Source organism: Macrotis lagotis, chromosome 8 (genome assembly GCF_037893015.1).
Source record: "Macrotis lagotis isolate mMagLag1 chromosome 8, bilby.v1.9.chrom.fasta, whole genome shotgun sequence".
In the NCBI taxonomy this organism is placed as follows: domain Eukaryota; kingdom Metazoa; phylum Chordata; class Mammalia; order Peramelemorphia; family Peramelidae; genus Macrotis; species Macrotis lagotis.
In genome coordinates this window covers 119,861,603-119,880,148 of record NC_133665.1, presented here as the reverse complement: position 1 = coordinate 119,880,148, position 18,546 = coordinate 119,861,603, and the positions used below count along the sequence as shown (strand labels likewise).

Below are 18,546 nucleotides of genomic sequence, written 5' to 3'. Positions count from 1 at the left end.
GGAATTCTATTTCTTCTCTTTTTCCTTGGAACCAATGCAGTTAATCAGAGATTAATGGCATTTCACTGTAGTTTTCATTGGATTAGATAATTTCTTTGTTCCTTTCCACCTTTGATACTGAATGGTGCATTCTAGAGTAAGAAGCTAGAAAATGTATGTGAGAGGCATTCAAAGATCAAAAGCAATTAAAATTAGTGAGATTAGATCACACAGTAAAATCCCAGTTGATCAAACCAAAGGATAATAGAGAATCTTATTTTCTCCTAAAACAATCATTTACATTAAACTTTATAGTCCAGTCTAAACTTTTGGTATCATATTTATTTTAAATGAGTTTGCATTCTCTGGACATATCAGTTGATTTCTCTTGTCTGAATTTTGCTTAAAATTCTCTTTCTTCTAAGAACTCATTCAATGTTGGATGAAGTGTGGGTAGATCTGTTGAGAATGATTAAAGTCAAATAAAAGTAACTAATGGGGAATACTTAAATTATCCACACACTCCCCTTATTTTATCGAAGAGGCAATCCAATAGCCATCTGAATAGCTGAGATTTTTTATTTAAAGATAATTTAGGGTGCGGATAATGTATGTGTGGGTAATTGAGAATTGATTGGTTAAGAAAGCTTTCATGTACAACTCACAAAACTTTATTGTTTTTGAGAAATGAATGAAGTCTTTCTGCCGGAGAGGGGCAGAGGGGAACAAACCTCCTTTGTAACTGTCTCGGGGCTGAAATGAGGGTGTGTCTGTGCTTCAATTAGCACAAGGGGGAAATGGCACAGATGCATTCAGCATTTCCCCCAACCCCCAAATGACAGTCAAGTCAGAGACAAGTGAGTCAAGTGTCCAAGCCCATTGTGACCTGTTTAGCCATACTTTAAAATAAATATTTTTAAAATATTTAAGGCTGATGTATTATTTCAGTGTAGTTAATTATTAATGGGTTGAATCACTGAAAACTAATGAATTTTAATTGGTTCTTTTGGAAATATGGAATTGTTGTTACTCTTTTTAAGTGTAGGAGAGAGAGAGAGAGAGAGAGAGAGAGTGTGTACTGCAACTTAAACAAATACCAGTCCATTTTTAGTGTGAGTGTGCTTAAGGGAAAAACCTAGATTTGGGAAAGGAGGCAATATGGTGTAGCAGAAAAACCAGTGGATAAAATGTGGGAAATCCGAGGAATTAGTCCCATTTCTTCCCCAATTCACAAGTCCCTTATCTTTTGTGGGTCTTATAGTTCCTCTTCTGTCAAATCACGAACAAGATGACTTCCCTACTGTCTCTATCTGGACAGTGTATTTTCATAGCCCTCATTCTCCTTTTTTAGTTAAATCCGAAGGGAAGAGCAGATCCATATTGCTTCTTCTATCTCTTAACATTTTAAGATTAGAGTATATTATGTTATTGTTTCATGAGTTCCTGGAGAAAAAAACAAGTTCAATTTTTTTTAGATAACTTGGGGAGGGCGGCTAGGTGGCACAGTGAATAGAGTACCTGCCTGGAGTCAGGAGGACCTGAGTTCAAATCTGACCTCAGACACTTAATAATTACCTAGCTGTGTGGCCTTGGGCAAGCCACTTAACCTCACTGACTTGCAAAAAAACACAAAACTATAAATGAATGAATGAATGAATAACTAACCAACCTTGTGGCCACATGTCAAGGAAAAGGGAGAAAGACCTTTTTGTTTTTGTTTTTTAAGGTATTTGATCCAAACATTGGAATCAATTAATCCAGTATTACAAATAATCAGTGACAGGGAAAAGCAGGATATAGGAATATGAATTTATATCTCCTACAACTCATTCCTTCTCTAAAATGTCTGCCTTTGCAAAAAAAGATATCTCACCTTCTGATTCTTATAAATAACAACTGTAATTTAAAGGGCCCTTCAAACTTTCTGAAGTACTTTATAAATGTCATCTCATTTGATACTTGTAATTGTCCAGTAATGTAGATACTATAACAGTCTTATTGCTATCATTTTAAAGATAATGAAATTAGTATTTGAGTGTCATTTGTGTATATATTACTAAGTCTACTTTCTTTGCTTTGCATTCATTTATAAAACCTTTCTATGATTCAAGTCCTCATTTCTTACCTCTGTGGTATGGCTAATCTAATATATATTTTTAATTAATATTATAGCCTTACATTCTCCTGGGAAAGACCAATAACTATTTACTTATATGATCTATGCAGTATAAAGGGAAGGAAATTCAAATGAAAGACTCCAGGGGTGATGAATGAACTGAGAAAGGTAGGAGAGTGTATTCCATATGTGGGTTATAATCCACAAAAAGGCACAAGGTCAGGAAATAATGTAGCTAGATTATAGTGCATCAATAGGAGTAAAGATAGGAAGGTGTCACTGTGGTTGTGGAGGGCTTTAGAATGGCAAACAAGGTTCTTATATTGTTTTTGGATTTTAACTTATCACATCAATATTTATCACATAGCAAAAAACCTTAAATTTTCTATTTCTTACATTTGAAATAAATGATTCTTAAATTATGTCATCTTTTGCTTTTATATACTTGGTTTCAGTATTTAAATGATCATGCAATAAAATTTGAATTTCAATTTTTGCAAATTAATACACATTGATAAGAAGTTTGAACTTTAAGAAAGCAATGTTTAAATATTTGGTTTTCATATTCTATTATTTTACTCACCCCAATATTGAGTTGCTAAAAATGGACTAAAACTGTCTGACTTTGATGTTGAGTAGAATAAGATTTTGTTTCTGATGTTATAGAAGTTACAAAATCATGTTAAAAGTGATCATGATGGATCTTCCAGAACACTTCATTTTAATTTATTTTCACTAGGGATGGGATTATTTATGTGAAAATTTTCTATGATATACTAAAAATCATAACTTTCTTCCCCATTCTAACTACTTTATCAAAGTGTTCATGAGAATTTAGAGAAGACCATACTTCCATGACATAATGAAGGTTTACCTTAAGAAGTAGCATTTAGACTTGAACCATGAAGGAGGATGAAGTGTTGTGTAGGGTAATCAAAATGAAGAAAATAAAATAAGCACAAATATGAGGGTGAAATAGTGGGCAGTATGTTCAGTTTAAAGCTAGATCATAAAGTATATCAGAACTATTGCCATAAGGGTAGGAAGATGATGGAAACAAAATGGCACAATAGAAGAATTGAGGAGAACTTGAATATTAGTATAAAAATGTGAGGAACCATATTGAGTAGACATTAAAGAAGCAATGGCATTAACCTGATCAGAGTAGCAGTTTATGTAAATTATTCTGGAAACGTTTTTATTTGGGATTTGAGATGGAAGAGAGAATGGACAGGACTATCTGAGTGACTTGTTATGAGGATTGTCGAAGAGGGTGTAGTCAAAAATGACTGAGATTACAAGCATGGATTGACAAGAAATGTGGAGCTGCCAATAGATACAGGGAGTAAGTAATAAGAGTAGTCTTCAGAAAAAGAGGATGAGTTGGGGCAGGTTTAAATACATGGAATTTGAGTTGCTGACAGGACATCCAACAGATTGTTGGAAGCATGACTCTGAAACTCAGTAGAAGGGGCTGGGGCTGAAGTTAAGATTTTAAGAATCATCTAAATTCAAGTCCAAGTATAAACCAAGTCTTACTTTTTAACAATTTTTTTTCAATTCATGAATTATTAAGTCAGTACTTAAGACCTTCCATTTTAATAACTTGGGGGGAAAGCTCATCTTGGTGCCTGTTAATTAGTCAGACCTAATGGATTGTTGGACCTGTTTTTGAGTTCAGGTCTGCACACACTAGTTTGGTTACCAGTCAGCCCAAAGAAGCCATAAATTGTAGGATTTAGACCTGGGTAAAGAACTCACTCTACAATCTTTTGGCCTTAACCCTATACTGCCTCTTAGGGGAAAGAATTGTAGAATTCATAAAGTGACTGTAGGCATGACCTTGAGAAAGAGAAATGGAAGTTGGGTGGCTAAGTGGACAACATCTTCACCCCAGGACTCCCTGCCATCAAGGTTGGCTCTTCATCCACCCAACCATGCTCCCTTCTCACTTTGTGGATTACCTGTGGGATGAGTTTTCACTTCTGGGTAGCTCTTAGAGTTAATGTGAGCCTAGAACATGCAAACTAATTTTAATATTAACTTTAAAAGTCATGTAATTAAATAAGTCATTCTGCTACCTCAAATCAGAATTCTTTCTTGAGCCAATTTTCAATGTACTCATGAATTAATAAGACTGATGTTTTGGCAGATATAAAATTTATCAAGAAATATTTATTGAATACCTACTAATAGATTAAATTAGATGTTGAACTAGGAAGAGAGAGAGAGAGAGAAAGATGCTTATCATCAATTCATTTTCTTTTTCTGAAGACTACTCTTATTACTTATTCCCTGTATCTTGTTGGCAGCTCCACAATTCTCCTTGAAAAGCAGAATATGGAGATGGGAAAGAGAACATGAATTTATTAAATGTACAGACCCTGTGCTAATTACAATTATAATGGCCATCTCATTTGATCCTGACAATACTCTTGGGATGTAAATGCTATTATCCCCATTTTGCAATTGAAAACTGAGGCATGCTTGCCCAGAGTCACCCAGCTAGCAACTGGGGCTGGATGGAATTTGTTAGGGAATTACATTAGAGTGAATTTTTGTTGTATGTGAACTCTGATAGTCCTTCCAACTCTTAAGATTTTGCAGTTTTATTGGTGGCAGAGATGACTAATTTCTGGGTTTGAGGAAGTCTGCTGGGGTTAAGGATTGGGGAGGCTTAATGGAGAAGGTAAGAGGCCTTAAAACATGGGTAAGAATTTGATAAGTAGAGGGAAGAAAAGAAGGGAAAATAACTCAATAAAGGGCAAGATTTGGGACATAAGTGTTTGGGAATTCTTGAACAATTCAGAATGAGTACTGTGACTCCCCATTGCCTACCCCAATAAATGTTGTCCTTCAGAGAAGTCAACTGTAGAGATAATCTCTTATTTTAATTGTGCCATCATTACTTAAAAGTTTATTGACATTTCGGATTAAGATTTGCTCCTAGAGCCAGTTTGTGCCAACCTAGAAAATCACTTCTATTTCATTGTAGCCACATCTTAGGTTTCTTTTCTGTTTATGTTTTTTGTTTGTGCATCACATCCATTTCTGAACACAATACTATGACCAGTCCCCTTGGCAAGGCTAGAATTAAGATTTAAGAAGAAAATCAAATAAAAAAACAAAAACAAGAAGGACACTGTGTCTCCTTACTCACCCCATCTGATAATACATTTATTCAGTGTTCTACATCCATGGATTCCTTCCTTTTCTTTGGCCTTAAAAAGATTGGGTAGTATATTTTTCAGCTCCTCTCAGAGGTCCAAATTAGATTATTATCATCATACATTGTTATTCTTACTATATCCATTTCCATTTTTGTAGTTATCGTGCATATTATTTTCTTAGTTTTTCATCAACACATCAATTTCTGTCTTCCCATGTTTCTCTGAATTTTTAATTTTATCATTTTTTACAGTACAATAACATTCTATTACATTCATGTTCCATAATTAGTATAGCCATTCCACAATTTAACCAAACTTCTTCCATTGTGCTAAATCAATCCAACCTCCTCCTTATTCATCAATTTACTTTGACACTAAATTATTTTCAGCTATTTCTTAAAATTAGAAAGCCCTTTGAAGGATGAAGAGCTATTCTTACCAATGTTAGTCTAAAGCATGGATGGGGAATGTCCAGCCCATCAACCATATATAAGATCCATGAAATTATTTGATCTCACCCTGCCAAGGCAACTGCAGTGAGACTCGAAATTCAATAATCTAGGAACTTCTTAGGGATGAATTAATTTAAATGTTAGACCAAATATAGCAGTTTCATTTTTAAGTTGCTAAATTTGTATGGTCCATGAATGTTGTTATAAATGTCCAAATGGCCCTTGGTAGAAGAAAGTTTCCCCCTTTATGGTCTAAAGTATGCATCATAATTCTAAAGGCAATTTCCAGATAAATTTAAAAAAAATCACCTGAACAATAAGTGGCCTTATTTTTGGAATTGTTGTTATATTAAAACATATTGCGTGTGTGTGTGTGTGTTTGTGTGTGTGTGTGTGTGAGAGATATCAAGCTATAAGTTTTTCCTAAGTTCTTGGACCTAAAGTTGAGACCCATTGAAAAAATGAAAGTATTCTTTTCATTGATGCATAGCAATACTCTCCATAAAGATTCTCCTTTTTTCCAAAGAAAATATGCTTAGAAGTTTTCTCCTTGATTTTTCACCTGTCTTGTTGAATCCTGGGCAATGCTCAAAATTCCAATTAACCCTTTTTTTCATAGGACCTGCTACTTTCCTTTCCAGACATACATTTTCTAATGTTGTCTGCATGTCAGTAATAATCTTCAGAAGCAGAGCCTTCCAAGTTTTTTTCAATCATTTATCCCTAACAAAAATTTTGAGGTTTCTAAACTAAGTTTCTCATGAGAGTGTTGTTGGTCGATTAACAAGTATTTATTGAATTCCTTTTGTGCCTCAGTCTCAGTTACTAGAGAGATAAAATAAAAGATGAAGCCACCCTCTCAAGGAGTTCACATTTTATACAGAGGAACATAACACAGATCCATAATTCCAAAAAGATAAATATAAGAACTGTGATTTCAGAAGCACAAGGAACTCACCACCAGTGTATGTCATTGCATTTCCTAGAGCATTATCGTCAAACTTAGAATTGGGGGCCACTAAACCATATGTAAGAATCCTTGTGGGCTACCTATTAACTTATTTTTTAAATGTAATGTTATCATATTTTATTATATTTTTATTTATTTTGTCAAATATTTCCCAGTTACATTTTAATCTGGGTCAGGGTACTCAGGTGTGTTGTAGACTACTTGTAAGCAGCTAAGCTTGATGCTTCTGGAAGATTGACTTGTACAGGATCACAGAGTCAGTATGCAGAGGCAGGATTTGAACCCAGATCTTCCCAGCTTCAAGACAGACTCTCTGTCACACTATCTCATTTATAAATATATGTAAAATTAATGCAAGGCAACTTTGATTCATAGTATCATTCATTTTTTCAATAAGTTCAACAGTGTAATATTAATGAAAACTCACAATACATTTGTGCAATAAGAGATAAAGATAAATAAGATGTGGATCCTGTCTTGAAGCATATAGTAATAATCACAATGATAATAATTAAACAAGTGTATAGAGCTTTAAGATTTATACAACACACTCTACAAATAGTGTTTCACTTTTATCTTCCCCACAATCCTGAGAGGTAGGCATTATTATCTCTCTTTTTTTTGAATTTTTTTTTTTTTTAGGTTTTTTGCAAGGCAATGGGGTTAAGTGGCTTGCCCAAGGCCACACAGCTAGGTAATTATTAAGTGTCTGAGGCCGGATTTGAACTCAGGTAACTCCAGGGCCGATGCTCTATCCACTGTCCCACCTAGCTGCCCCTATTATCTCTTTTACAGATGGGGAAACTGAGGTAGATTTGTCCAAAGTCATCCTGCCAATAACTTGTCTAAGGTCAGATTAAATCTTGGTTGGTTAGGTATTCCTTTGACCACAAAATGAACTGTCTTTTGTCACCTTAAAGCTATTTTTGTTTGTTTTCAGATGACGATGTGGACTTGGAAGCTTTGGTGAATGACATGAACTCCTCCTTTGAAAGTTTGTATTCTACATGTAGCATGCAGTCAGAAACTGCCCCCCTCCTCCAGAATGGTCAGCATAGCCGCAGCCAGTTGCCAACCTCAGGAACAAGTGCCCTCCAGCCACAGGGCTCTCCGAAACAGAAAGTTCAACGCTCTCAACCCATGCACATTCTAGCTGTCAGGTAGGAGCACAGAAGCTTCCCCAAGTGTGGGTGGATTTACTTGGTGGAGGGACTCTTGAGTAACCATTGCCCTTTTTATGGTAAATTATGCTAAAACTGCATTTTTTAATTTTATTTTATCCTCTTTGCTGTGTAGAGATGACAGACAAGATAACTTGGAAATGATAGAAATCTGTATTTCCAATGATTTGCTTTTCTTTGACTATGCAAATACATTGTAAATGAGAGACTGTGTTTTATCTTGCATCTGCAAAACCCAAGTAGTTAAAATATGGTTTGTTTTGATAAAGGTTTTAAAATTGGCAACTGTTTCACATGATTGATGAGAACTGGACCTAAATTTGAAAAACTGGCTCAGAAACTTATTAGCTATATAGTTTTTAGGCAAACCTCTCTGCCCCTTGCTTGTAAAATGACGGGGTTGGATTGTGAATATCATTGAAAAGGCAGTTATGCCCTCTGGAGCTAGATGAAGATAGGACCATGCCTTCTACAAACAGAATTGTGGGGGAAACCTTCCCATCTAGGGCATAGCTGTCTTCCTTTTGGACAGTGAGTACAATGCTTGGTCCTACTCTTGAACTTGACAGTTCCTTCCAACTCTAAATCCACTGTAGTATATATGTGTGTGCATATATTTATTTTATATATAGACATACACATATACATATATATTCACACTACATATATGGGTGTGTGTTTACGTATGTATGTGTATACACACACACACACACACACACACACACACACACACACACACACACATGAAATGCCCTTTCTTGGAAATTTTAATTCCATTTTTTCATGCTTTTTTATTCCGGTTTGACCAGACCCCCCCCCCCCCCCCCAAAATGATCCTGGCACCACACAAGGAAATAGATTGCACTTTCTTATTATAATTTTCTATATAGTTTCTTCCTGGCTTTGACCCAGAAAGCAAAAACAGACTGCTTTTGTATCCTCGGGAACCACAACCTGCTTTCTCCATGTTCCCTGATCCTCTGGCTCAGCCTATTAGGTATCAGTTCCTTCAGTTATGGTGCCTAAGTCATTCCTCTTTAGATGTTGACAGTTGTCGGTAGACCCGTTTTCTAGAAGCTAGAATTGATGATTCCGTAGTATTGATAATGAAATTTTATATCCTTTACAGAGAAGTGATTGTTGCAAGAGACTTCTCATGAAATGAAAACAATCTTATTTTATATATGATTCAAAATTTAAATTTATATGATATAAAAATAAAACACATCAATAGTTACCCAAAAAGCAAAACCTAACCAAATATAGTAGAAAGAAAAAAGTGAATCCTTCTATCTCTCAGCTTACTTTTTCTACCTAGTGTATATATCAGAATTCAAATCTTTGATTATAGAAGTGACCAAGGCTTGTTTCTCTGTTCTTTCCCTTAGGGCATGTTTTTTCTTAGAAAGAATATTGTAGGATATTAAGTTGTTTCTCTTTAGCACTGTGAATATGTGGTATATATTTTGTTTTTTACCTGCCCCATTTCTGATGGGTGTCTTAGTTTTAATAAAAAATATTACTTTCCCCAAATGATGCTAGCTAGCCCCCCCCCCCCCCCAGGGACTTAGGTATATAAGGTTGTGAGTTAAAGCACTTTGCACACCTTACAAAGCTCTAGGAATTGAGAGGTCAAACACCAGACTGGCTAGGGCAAGGACTGCCTGCTATACAATCCTGATAAAAATGCATGTGGAAAATATTTAACATAATAAATAAAAATAGCTAAAAATATTAATTTATAGTTTCAATATCTGGCCTACAGGGATCCTTATGTATAGTTTATTGGCTTCTTTCTATTTGGGTTCTGACACCCCTGCTTTAGAGACATTAGTGTTAAATGTGAGTAGAGTGGTTAAAATCATAAGTCATTTCAAAATGTCATTTCTAAGAATTAAAGATTTGCGGTGTTGGGAAGGATTTCACAGGCCATTATCTGCAATAAAGAATCGTTTCCATATCTGTTCAACAAGTGGTCATCCACTAAGAATGAGGGGAAACACCCATGATACCTCAAGAACACAATTTCATTTTTAAATAGTTCTAATTTTTAGAAAGATTTTCTTTCTTGTATCCACCTCAGAGCCTTTGACTCCTCAGAACATATTGAATCCCTCAGTTAGTCAGCAAACATTTATTAAGCCATTATAGTCTTTCAGACACTGTAGTATATTCTGAGGAGTCAAAGAAAGACAATAACATAGTTACAGGTATCGAGGGATTCTTCCTTCTTTGTAATAGCTTTCTACATGTTTCTTCTTTTCTGTATGAAAAGTTTTTCTACTTCATTTAGATTATGGCCTCCTCTGACAGTCTGGTAAAACCTTATGGGACTCTTCACAAATAAGGTTTTTAAATATAGAATATTTTTCAAAATACTTAAACATTTATGGAGACTAAGTTAAGAACCCCTGATTTAGATACTAACCATCAGACATTTTGAGTGTTAGCAATCCAAATAATCAATTTATATATTTCCACAATCAATCAGAAAAGAAATGGTATGAGTATAATGATTTCTTTTTGTAAATTTTAAGATCATGTCATTCTTTTTAAAATAAGAAAAATCATCCCATAACAGATATACAAATATGCTGTATTTTCTATGAACTGTTTTTAATCTCAATATTAAAAGATGACAACACTTAAGATTATATAAGCAGTGAAATTTGTAGTCTTTCACTGAATTTGATATACTACCTAGAGCATGGGTTTTTAATTTGAGACCTTTGAATTCAAAAACAATTTTAATACGAATTTTCTTTGTGGTCCTATATATTCTATTTTATTCATTTAGAAAGATTTTGAGATGGGATCCTTAAGCTTAATTAGAGGGACAGAGGGGAGGTGATTTTTTGATTTAGAAAAACTTTGTTACCATCTTCTGACCTAAATAATTTTCCAGATAGTCCATTGTTACTTAGACCATTTCTCCTTTAGTAGTGGACAAGACCATTGGTTGGATAAACAAGTTCAAACCCACCTGTAGAACCTTAGTGGCTGTTTGACCCTAGGCAAGTCACTTACCTTCTGTTTGTTGCCCTTTTCTCAATTAGTACCCTTAGCTATGAAATGGGATAGTTCTATAAAGATAGCAGTTAGCTGTTACTTTAAAATCAATACAATCATTAATTGCAATTTCAGTGGAAATTTCATGAGGTCAGTGACATTTTGTTTGTAGAGTTTTTAAGGCTAGTAAGTTATACAGATTTGATTATATAATATTTATACTTGGTTCTTTTTTCTAGACCTAAAGGCTGGTGTGTCCATTTGTCATATGTCCTGCTATTTAAAAACACAAGGCATTTTTATTACTACTTGTGACAGTTTTATTGAATATTGTTAATGTCCCTGAAATAGAGTTAATTGTTCACCATTCTTTAAATAAGTTAATTTTACCTCCTGGTTTTGCAACCACATTTTAAATTATTACCTTATCAGTTACTCATCAACAGTCAAAAGCTATGAAGTAGTTTTTAATAAACTTATTCAAGGTTTCTAAATAAAATGACCATTTGTTTTCAGAGAAGTCCGACAACAGTCTTTTTTAATGGTGAGTTTAATATTATCACCCTGTTATATGTGAATTATTGAGCCTTTTCCCTTATGTGAATCTTTAGATGACAATACAGAGTCTTGTTATAAAGAAAACCATACCAGATTTTAGCAACTGACCATTCAAAGCAAACATGATTAAGTGACTTATTTAGTGTTTAAGTCACTTTACTTAAGTTACTCAACCTTCCTCAGTTTCCTCATTTGTAAAATGATGGAACTGAACTAGTTGTTCTCCGTTGTCCTTTTCAGCTCAAAGTCTGTGATATTATAATCTTCCTAACCATGAACTATTGGAATCAAGTACATTTTGCTGAAATTATTTCAAGATTTTCATAATGTAGTTATCATACTGCCAACTCCCATAATGAAGTTACCAGCACCAACATCATCCTACTTAACTATCCCTATCCCCTTCATTCAACTCCTTCAGCACCCTCTCTCTTAGCTTTGTGGAATACTTGGGCTCTGGCTGTGTCCCTCATTTGGCTCATTCTATAGTCCTATGCTAGAATACTTCAGAGGATCCATATCCTCACTAATGCCATTTGACCCTTGATTGGAGCTAACAGTTAACTAACAGTTAGCTAACAGCTAACCCAGCTTGCCATCCTGTGCAGCATTTGTCCATGACGTCCCATAAATTCTCCTTCCAGGATAATATACAACATGCTAGAGGCCTTTATGTATATATTTTAACACTCCATGATTACCTTATCAGCACGAAAACCATTCTATCCATCTATTATCTTAGTCTTACTTCTTGATAGAACCATATTTTCTAACCTTACTTTCCCTTTATGTCTTCTATACTGCTTCTTGCATGGAAGTTATCATTTATAACACTCAAGATCCTGCTTAAATGTAGCCTTTATCTCCATGGTTCATTGGAAACCCACAGTTTTATCTTCAGAAACTGAGTGTGCCCTTGTTACCTGAAAAGATATCTCTTTTTCTATGTGACAATGGCAAACATCTTTGCTGAGCATAGAGCTCCCTGTTTTATCCCTTATTTGAAAATGATTATCACTGTATCAAAGGCAATAGCAGCTTCAAATATTATATTTACTCTTCAATGCCTTTTCATTGTAACAAGTCATATTTGCAGTATTGCTCTCTGTGAGTAACTGATATACAGCATCTTAGCTGAATATACCAGTATGGCTTGTAGAGGCTGAGTCTCCAATAATTTTAAAGCCAAGACGGTGAGATTTGTAAATTTTTCTCCCTTTCCCTAACCTTCTTCCTTTCTCTTTTTCTCAAAGTGACAAAATCTTGAACAAATGGAACTTCCAAAAAGAAATATATCCCAGAATTTTGGATTCTATCCTAAAACCCCACCTCATATTTGTCTTATGGCTTTAAATCTGAGGTCTCCTAGCCTAGGGTATAAAGAAAAGGGTATGGTTTATAAGTCATTCATCTATTATTTAAACAAGGGTTAGACCCTTGAATTGGATACTGTACCAAGGTGTGACAGCTGTTATGGGAAGCTTGGGGCTTGTTAAAATTAAAAATAACTTTAATGGCATATAATCTAGCCATTATAAGAATGGCCTTCATAATTATATAACACTGAGTTCATTCATTCACTGTGATCTATTGGACTTTTAAATTAGCATATCTATTTACACAACAAAGGTTTTTGGTTGCCATGACTAACTCCTTTAAAACTAGAACAAAATGGTTTTAAAAAATGGAATGGTCTAAAATGGCAAAATTGAACTATACTTAGGTCATCTACTTACACATCTCTAAAAAGGGAAGGAAATACACTTTTGTTCACCTTATTTGAATAATAATTTCGTAGAATTTACATCAAATGTTAAAATAAGAGGGATTTTAAAAACTATTTGTAGCATGAATAAAAGGAAGAAATGAGTTTATTTCTTTGAGAAGATGGTATAGTGTTAAATGAGAATTGGTACAAACATTCTAGAAAACAATTTGGAATTACATAAAGAAAGTAGGTAAAATGTCTGTTACCTTGTGTCTGAGAGATTTATATTACTAGGTAGATACATTAATGAGGTCACCAAACAAAATAGCATTTTATATACACTAAAATACTCTAGAAGCACTTTTTTATGGACAGCAAAAAATTTGGAAAAGAAGTTGATGCCCGTCCATGGGCATAATTGGGATACATGAATATAATGAGATATGATCAATATATAGTGAAACATGGAAAGATACATGAACTTATTATGCAAAAAAAAAATAGAACCTAAAAGATAATATACACAATGACTACCACAATGTAAATGGACAAAACAAAATCATAAAAAACTCAAAAAAAAGATTGTTGTAAAATTGTAAGGAACAAACATGACCCTAAACAAAAGACATGCAATGACAGTCTTTTGGCAAAGGGGTCCAGAGGTATGAGAGACAACATAGATTTTCAGATTTTTTTCAACATATTGTTTACTTTTACTGTTTTTTCTCTTTTTGTCTTTTAAAAAGTATTCCTTTTTTATATGGAATGACTTAGTGGAAGGAGGAGATATTCGGTGGAAAATTTAGACAATAAAAGAGATCAGTAAGATTTTGGGGGAAAAAAGGAATACAGAGAGCAATGAATACAAGAGAAACTTTAAAGGAAATAGTCTGAAAGCACAGGTGTATGATTCTAATGAAGAGATGTGAGAAGACATCTCTTCTTGCTCCTTTACAAAAGTAGGGGTCCACAGATGTGTAACACTGCCTAAAAAATCAGATCTTGTTGTGTTGATTAGTTCTGCTGAATTTTCTTCCCCTCTTTTTTTAAAAGGTTTTTGCAAGGCAAATGGGGTTAAGTGGCTTGCCCAAGGCCACACAGCTAGGTCATTATTAAGTGTCTGAGGCCAGATTTGAACCCAGGTACTCCTGACTCCAGGGCTGGTGCTTTATCCACTGTACTACCTAGCTTCCCCTTCTTCTTTCTTTTTGAAAAAAAAGTGGGTTTGAGACACTGCAAATCTACTGAACCCCCTGTAATTTCTTCTATCTCCTCAATAAGGAAAATAGGTTAAGATAGCATCTTGCAGCTAAGATAAGTAAAGAGATAGTGAAAAGGGTTCTCAGGCACTTTACATGAGTCCAAGTCTCTAGAAGTGGCTAAATTACACCCTAAGTTGCTGATACAATTCCAGAAGTATTTTCAATGATCTTTGCGACATCATGAAACATTGTAGAGGGAGCCATAAAATTGAAAATCAATCAGAGGAAAAAGGAGGGGGGAAAGGTGAATTTGGGAAATTATAAATAATAATAGCTAGTACTTACATATCCTTTTAGAATTCGTAAATTGCATTATAAAAATTATTTTATTTAAATAACAAACTTAGGAGGTAGGTCCAATTATTATTTCCATTTTATGGTTGAAGAAGTTTGGCAGACAGAAGTTAAGTGACTTGGCCAGGGCTACATAGCTGGGAAGTGTCCAGATTTGAATTCAAATCTCCTGATTCCAGGGCAGTGATGTTGAAAGAGTGAAGTCTGAGCTGAAATCTGAAGGAAACTAGAGAATCTAAGAGAAACAAGGAGTACATTCTAAGCAGTGGATAGAAGTTAGAGAAATCGAATTTTGTTTGATTGTTAAGAAGAATTTTCTTACTAGAGGTGTCCACATTATCATGGATACCGCACTGGTTCTGGAGTCAGCAGGACCTGAATTCAAATCCAGTCTCAGACACTTGACTCTTATAAGCTGTGTGATCTTGGACTTAACTCTGATTACCTCACATCCAGAGTTATCTCCAGTAGTCCTGATTCATATCTGGCCTCTGGATCCAGATGACCCTGGAGGAGAAAATGAGGCTGGGGACTTAGCATAGCTCCCCTCTCTCAAATCCAATTCAGTGCTTTTGGTAGCATCACCTCCTTGATGTTGTTATCTTCTTTGAGACTGAAGAACAAACATCATCATCATCGTCATCATCAACACAGTGGTGTGACCTGCATTTGTGAAGTAGAGTTTGTTGTTGAGTCTTTTTTCAGTCTTGTCTGACTCTTTGTGACCCCATTTGGGGGGTTTCTTGGTAAAGATATTGGATTGGTTCACCATTTCTGTCTCCAGTTCATTTTACAAATGAGGAAGTTGAGGCAGAACAGGTTGAATGACTTGCCTAGTGTCGCACAGCTCTGAGTGACTGAGGTCACATTTGAACCAAGGTCTTCCAGGTACACTATCCACTGCACCATCTAGTTGAGTTAGATGCCTGCTAGAGCCTCTACCAACTTTAGAGAACTATAGTATCATAGATTTAGAGATGAACTTTAGGAGCCACTCAAGTTGCCTTCTTTTTATAAAGGAGCAGTGAAATAACTTGCAAAAATTCATACAGCTTGGGGCAGCTAGGTGGCATAGTGGATAAAGCACCAGCCTTGGAGTCAGGAGTATCTGGGTTCAAATCCAGTCTCAGACACTTAATAATTACCTAGCTGTGTGGCCTTGGGCAAACTACTTAACCCCATTTGCCTTGCAAAAACCTAAAAAAAAAATTCATACAGCTAATAGCTGTGTCTGTTAGAATTTATTCAGAGGTCTTTCTGTCTCTCTTAAGTGCGTTGCTCTTTCAAGTTACCTCTCAATCTTAAGATGCCCTAAAGTCATAAATTCAAAAGAAAATTCTCTTTATTGAATAACAGTTAAACCCCCCACCCCCAAAACAGTTTCTAAGATTTTTTTTTAATTTAAAAAAGAAAGACTAATTCATGGATTGTAGGTTAAAATCCTTGTCTTAGACAAACACCAGAATTACTATCTATATAATTTGTAAATAGTAACAAATAATATAAACAAATATGTAAATCTTTCATCAGTGTATTAGATGTGAATTTACAGCCAATCGTTTCTCTTGTCAATGGCTATAACTTTTGATTTCTCCAAAATAATGGAACCCACTGTCCAATGTTGAGTTTTCTCAGAATGGTAGTCTGAGTTTTTAATACTAAGGACCAGATGCATTACTTCATTTATTTTGAAATCATAATTTTAACATTTCTTTGCTTTGTCTTATGGCTAAAAAAATGCATTGCTTCAATTTCTGCATCTTGATCCTTTGAAATATTCTTAAATTTCAATTTTTCTAATTCTCATTAGTATGATTTTTCCACAAAATAAGAGTTTAATAGCTCATTTCTCTCCAAATGTCTATTAAAAGTCTCTCAAAAAATGGCTGCTATGACCCTCACAGATTCATTCTTTTCTGATAGTTAATTCATAGTGTCTATGTTTATTAATTATCCAAGTCTCCTCAGAAAAGTTCTCCTAATTTTTTACAGAGATAAACATTTCCTGAGTACTTAACAATCAGATCTCAAGATTCTAGTCATAAAATTATAGCAGAAACATCCATAGTTTTTATGAAAAGGACTATTAGTTAAGTTGAAGCTACCTCAGTAAAGATATAAAGCAAATCTTTCAAATGAGAAGGAATGGAAGGGAAAGAATGTTATGGGAGGTTTGAGGAGAGATCAGGAGGTTTGGGTTTTGAGGAGAATGGGGTAAGTAGAATGGACATGAATGAATCAGGTATAGGACTGTGCTATCTCAGTATTGGGGGGGGGGGACCCTCACTTCTCAAGCACTGAGATGTTCAGTTGTTAATGTACAATTTTGCTTTTGCTCCAGGCGCCTTCAGGAAGAAGATCAGCAATTTAGAACCTCGTCTTTGCCCGCCATACCAAATCCATTTCCTGAACTTTGCAGTCCCACTAATTCCCCTGTTCTCACAACAAGCTCTTTACCTCAGAATCAACCAGTTACTAAGCAGGTGAGTGATTTTTGTACCTTCTGTCTGGTGGCAATGATAATTTCTTGTGATGTTTAAAATTATATTGATTGGTTTGATTATTCTTAGACTAAGGAAAGGGAAAGAAAAATTAGCAATTTTTTTCTATAAACATACCTACCTCCAAGTTCTACCTGTATCCCACAAAATGACTGAATGACCCAGAGCAAGTCACCTAACCTCTCAGAACCTTAGGCAACTCTAAAATTATATGCTTCAGAGTAGGTAGCTTGGTAGAGAAAGTTTCTCACCAGGAGCTCCCTACAATAATAAAATCACATGTCCAGTTTTTATAGATTATGTAATAGATGTTAGCATTTAAAAATTTTAGACATTTAATAAAAAGAGATGTCCAATTATCTAAAACTTTCTGTATCCTAGGCAACTTTCTAAGATTAATCTCCACTGATAGTGGAAATGCCCTAACAGTGATATAGTTCCCTAGACCCTGTAATCAGTGAAATCACAGATCTATTTCCTAAGGGGAGAGAGAGAGAGAGAGAGAGAGAGAGAGAGAGAGAGAGAGAGAGAGAGAGAGAGAGAGAGAGAAAAGATGGAAAACTGTATGAATGAATGTGTTTTCATACTCTGAGAGTGTATTCACACTCCAATGTGCATTTTTTGGTTTTCTTCTATCCTCAAGGGAAAAAAAGGGTAGCGGGAAAGAAGAGGTCTTAACTAGCCTGGGGCTCTTGTGACAAGAGGTTTCAAGTTTTCTAATTCTCTGTTTTTTCATCTTCAAAATGGGAATTATAATACCTGTAGTACCTCGACCCACCCCCAACTTTCCTCTTCCAGTCTATGAGACTTTTAATGAGATAATGAGGTAAATATGTATAAAATATGTATAAAAATAGTTTGCCACTCTTAAAGCATCATGTAAATATTAATTATTTTATTATTGCTGTCATTGTCTACCATTATTTTTGTTCATACCTTGGACCTGTCATTTAATCTCTTGGAGACTCAGTTTTCTTTCTTTTGAAGTTGAGACAATCTTTTTCTATCTAACTGTCAAACTTGTTTTGAGGATATAACGCATAAATAAATATACCAAACACTGTCACTCAAACCTGTTTTGAGGCTATAGTGAATATATAAGTAAATATTCACTTTTTAGAAATCTAATATAGACCACAATAAAAAGAGATGATTATGAATTTTAAGGAAGTATATTTCTACAGCACCACATGGAGCAATCAGAATTTAGAATGACTATTCTCACTAGATCTTGTTACCAACTCTCTAGGCAAACTGTTTAATTTCAAAGGTCAATCTCTGGCAACCTTAATTATCTAAAACATAGCCAAAAACTGAGAACTAAGCATAAAATGTTTCTGATTAAC

General features: G+C 34.8%; 1 protein-coding gene across 5 annotated transcripts in view; it reads left to right on the top strand.

Moving 5' to 3' along the window:
* Positions 1-18,546, top strand: part of GRB10 (growth factor receptor bound protein 10) — a 270,769-nt gene that overhangs the window by 159,220 nt on the left and 93,003 nt on the right. For all 5 annotated transcript variants that reach the window (XM_074198290.1, XM_074198289.1, XM_074198291.1 and 2 more), the window contains 2 exons: positions 7,628-7,847; positions 17,041-17,182. In XM_074198290.1, the coding sequence (XP_074054391.1) occupies positions 7,628-7,847; positions 17,041-17,182 (362 nt within the window). The remainder of the gene's footprint in view (positions 1-7,627; positions 7,848-17,040; positions 17,183-18,546) is intronic.